Raw genomic sequence first — 3,404 nt, 5'->3', positions numbered from 1 at the left:
TGACGTACGCGGCTAGTTAAATCAACCTTCAACCGCGTTCCAATTCATTTTTGTTATAAAATTATAGAATCGACCCTTTTAGGCTTTTACCATTTCACAACTATTTCTTTTTCTTTGGGGCATTGCATTTGTCAAAGACACATAATTCGGATTTGGACTTCTAATCAAATGCTTTCATATATATACACACGCGTGCGCACATGCATGTACCACGGAAGCTAGTTACAAAAATGAACAATAAAAAAAATAGTTATTTTAATTCCTTCATAGATATATGGATGTCTTTTATAAACATACAATAAAGGAAAAGTAAAAAGTAATCTTGATCAGCAGTTACAAATTTCTACAGTATATTAGTTAATTACACCCTTAACCTTAACCTTTTCACTAGCTGATGTAGTTCATAACGTATCCCTCAACCAAAACAAATACAAAGGTTGTGGGGGAACTTTTTTTTTCTTCTTTTTTCTTCTTTTTGTTTTTTGTTTAAACTAAAAGCCTAATAATAACAATGAATTAACATGCTGCAGAAGGGTTGGCGAAGGGGTTGAAGAAGTGAGGCTTAGGAGCCATGGAGAACGGTGTCTTAGGGGAAGCGCCACCGTTAACGCCACCACCGAGCCTCTCACAAGAGGGGCACATGGTGAGGGTTGCCGCAGGCATAGGCATGTACAAAGGCTGAGCCAGTTTCAGTGCCTTCAACTCTTGAAGCTCCTTCTGTAACCTTCTGTTCTCGTCAGTTAATGTTTCACAACACTTCTTTAAGAACTCGCAGTCCACCTCTGTTTGCTTCAGCTTTGTTCTGCAACATCCAAACCAAAACCAAATATCTTAGTCACCATATTCAAATATGAACATTTTCATATATCATATATGTCGTCCCCTTAAATTATATATGCTGAGTTTTAATAAAAATCAAATATATTTAATTCACCTGGCTCTCCGGTTCTGGAACCACACCTCAACTTGTCGAGGAGTTAGACTTAACTGCTTTGCCAAAGCTTGCTTCTGTTTCTGTTATGTGGATCATAATATTCAAAGAAAACCCATTAATCGATCAGAAAAATTGTAAAGAAAAGTTAGGTGTTTTCTGATATTATTGTTCCATGAGTATTGGAGAGAGAGAAAAAAAACTTGAGAGAAATTACATGCAAGTTTTATGTAAAAGTTATATACATATATATCATGCATGTACGAAGAAAACAAGAAGAGAGATTGTGATGATTACAGGATTGAGGGTACTATGTTGTTTGAAGCTTTCTTCTAGCATAGCAGATTGTTCTTTAGTGAGCCTAAGTTTCTTCCTAGCGGTGGTACCGTCTTCTTCTTCGTCGCTGGCTCTTGAAGAAACCCTCTCTGTCTCAGTCACGTCCACTTCTTCACAGCTAAGGTCCCTCTCCCTCTTGACCCTTCCACTGGAGAAGGAGGAAACAGCGCTGTGAGGAGAAGTCTGTTCAAGAGGGTCCTCACACGATACTTTGTTGTTGTGTCCCATGTTTTTGGGGTGCCGGTAACTGTCACGGGACAGACCCAAGGTTAATGATGGCTCAGCCTCGGAGTTGATGAAACTGGATTTGGAGGAATAAGGCTTTGGCCTAAGAGTGTGATCATGATCATGATCAAACTTGTTGGAAATGGATTGTGGTGATGGAGTGTTAGTCAAAGCTAATCCTAGAATAAGGTGATGGTCACCAGAGTTCGTAGTAGCATCGTGATGAATACCCATGAGTTTGTGTTGTTGGGAAGAGAAGAGAAGAGAGGAGAGGAGAGGAGTTGAGTTTAGATGATGATTAGATGATGGTGTGGTTTATAAAGTGTGATGGGAGCATAGGATGTTAAGAAGGAAAGAGAATGAATGTGACTTTTTGTGGGGGCAAAGGGTGGGTGGGTGGGTGGCTATGATTATTATTAATCAAAGGGCGGAATGAGTAGGGAAACGAATATGGGTGTTAGAAAGAAATTATGACCTCTATATCTCTTCTCTTGCATAGGTTGACCATTTTGTGCCCCACTGTTACCTCCATTATGATAACAGACAAACTTGGATATATAATCTCTCTCTCGGATCCTAACATTTTCACATGCCACTGCCAATTCCCCAAACACATCAAGAGGGTGGGTGATTCCCTTGCCTTTGCCTCATCCACCCACGAGACCTACCTATACACATAATTATTGCCTCACTTTAATTCTTTTCCTATATATGCTTCCCTCCGTATGTATGTATATGTAGCACCTTCACTTTACTCATGTCCTAGCAACCTTTGTCTTTTTGTTTTTCACACATACATATACGAGTATTAATTAATTATACATATATATTCGCACATATTGTACTAGAAACCGTTCATATGCTTTGGCACACTCATCCAAAGATCACCGTACCCCATTAAAAAGAATGATGCATGCATGTGTGTGTTTGCTAAAATTATTATTAGAGAGGTGCATGAACTGTCTCCCACTCGGTGCGTGGCTTAACTAGTTAGAGATAAGAGATATGGGTATAGCATATGGTTACCATTCTTGCATAGTTGTTAATGAAGGAGGCTAGGGGATGGTTGGATGGACGGTGTTTCTCTTGCTTATTATGAATGTAGAGAGTAGAAAGGGATGTGCACGATTTGTTAATTTCCTAAAGAAAAGAAAAAGTAGGTACAAGACACAATTGGGGTTTCAAAGAGTTATAATGGCGCCAGAATATGATTCATCAACAAGAATCCGGATCTTTGCTTAACTAGAAAGTTGATGTGGAGTGTTCCGGACCTACTTCTCTGTATTAGTACTATAAGCACTTCCAATAATGCATTGTCGGCGATGTGGAGCAGCACCCATAATTCATGATCAACCTAAAACATTCACTCACGGCTACAAAAATTATAACGCCGTTAACACCATCACCTCCTATCTCTTCGTCAATTAATGTTACTGTAGTTTTTATTGTTCTTTCATGCTAGTGTTCATTATTCTACTATTTATTGATGCATCGCTGCTCTCAGCTAGCGCCTCTCTTGTCTCTTCAATGTCAATACCTTCAAATTAATTGCATACCACTGTGTTATTTCATAATGGCGGCATGTGCCAACTTAGAATGTGTTTAAAAAATTGTCAAAGTTATATTATTTCAATAACTTATCATATGTATAATTGATTATAATTAAAATAGTTTTTGTTTAGGTAAGTTTGTTAAAAATCATTTTCAGATATTTACTTTTATTTGAATAACAAAAATCAACTTTTACTATAAATCTATCAGTGTTAAGAGAAAAAAAAAATTGTTCAAATTTTTAGATGTATGAAAACAACTTTTTTTGTAAATATTTTTTTTCTTTTTAAAAACAGCTGAAATAGTGGAAATTAATCTTTATCACATATGTGTGCTCTTATAAGTACGGGTGTATGATGTG

At 37.3% G+C, this 3,404-nt stretch overlaps 1 protein-coding gene across 1 annotated transcript; it reads right to left on the bottom strand.

Annotated features, from left to right (window-relative positions):
• Nucleotides 1–299: 299 nt before the first annotated feature.
• Nucleotides 300–1,828, bottom strand: HAT22 (Homeobox-leucine zipper protein family). The gene is made up of 3 exons (XM_020374016.3): nt 1,229–1,828; nt 935–1,014; nt 300–802 (listed from the first exon to the last, which is right to left on the bottom strand). Exons 1-3 carry the CDS (start codon nt 1,724–1,726, stop codon nt 517–519), a joined length of 864 nt encoding a protein of 287 aa, XP_020229605.1. The 5' UTR covers nt 1,727–1,828; the 3' UTR covers nt 300–516.
• Between the last annotated feature and the right edge of the window lie 1,576 nt (nt 1,829–3,404).

The sequence above is a fragment of the Cajanus cajan genome, chromosome 5, assembly GCF_000230855.2.
Source record: "Cajanus cajan strain Asha chromosome 5, NIPB_CcT2T_4, whole genome shotgun sequence".
NCBI classification, from domain to species: Eukaryota; Viridiplantae; Streptophyta; class Magnoliopsida; order Fabales; family Fabaceae; genus Cajanus; species Cajanus cajan.
The sequence above is the reverse complement of the archived record's forward strand: the minus strand, read 5'-3'. Positions and strand labels throughout refer to the sequence as shown.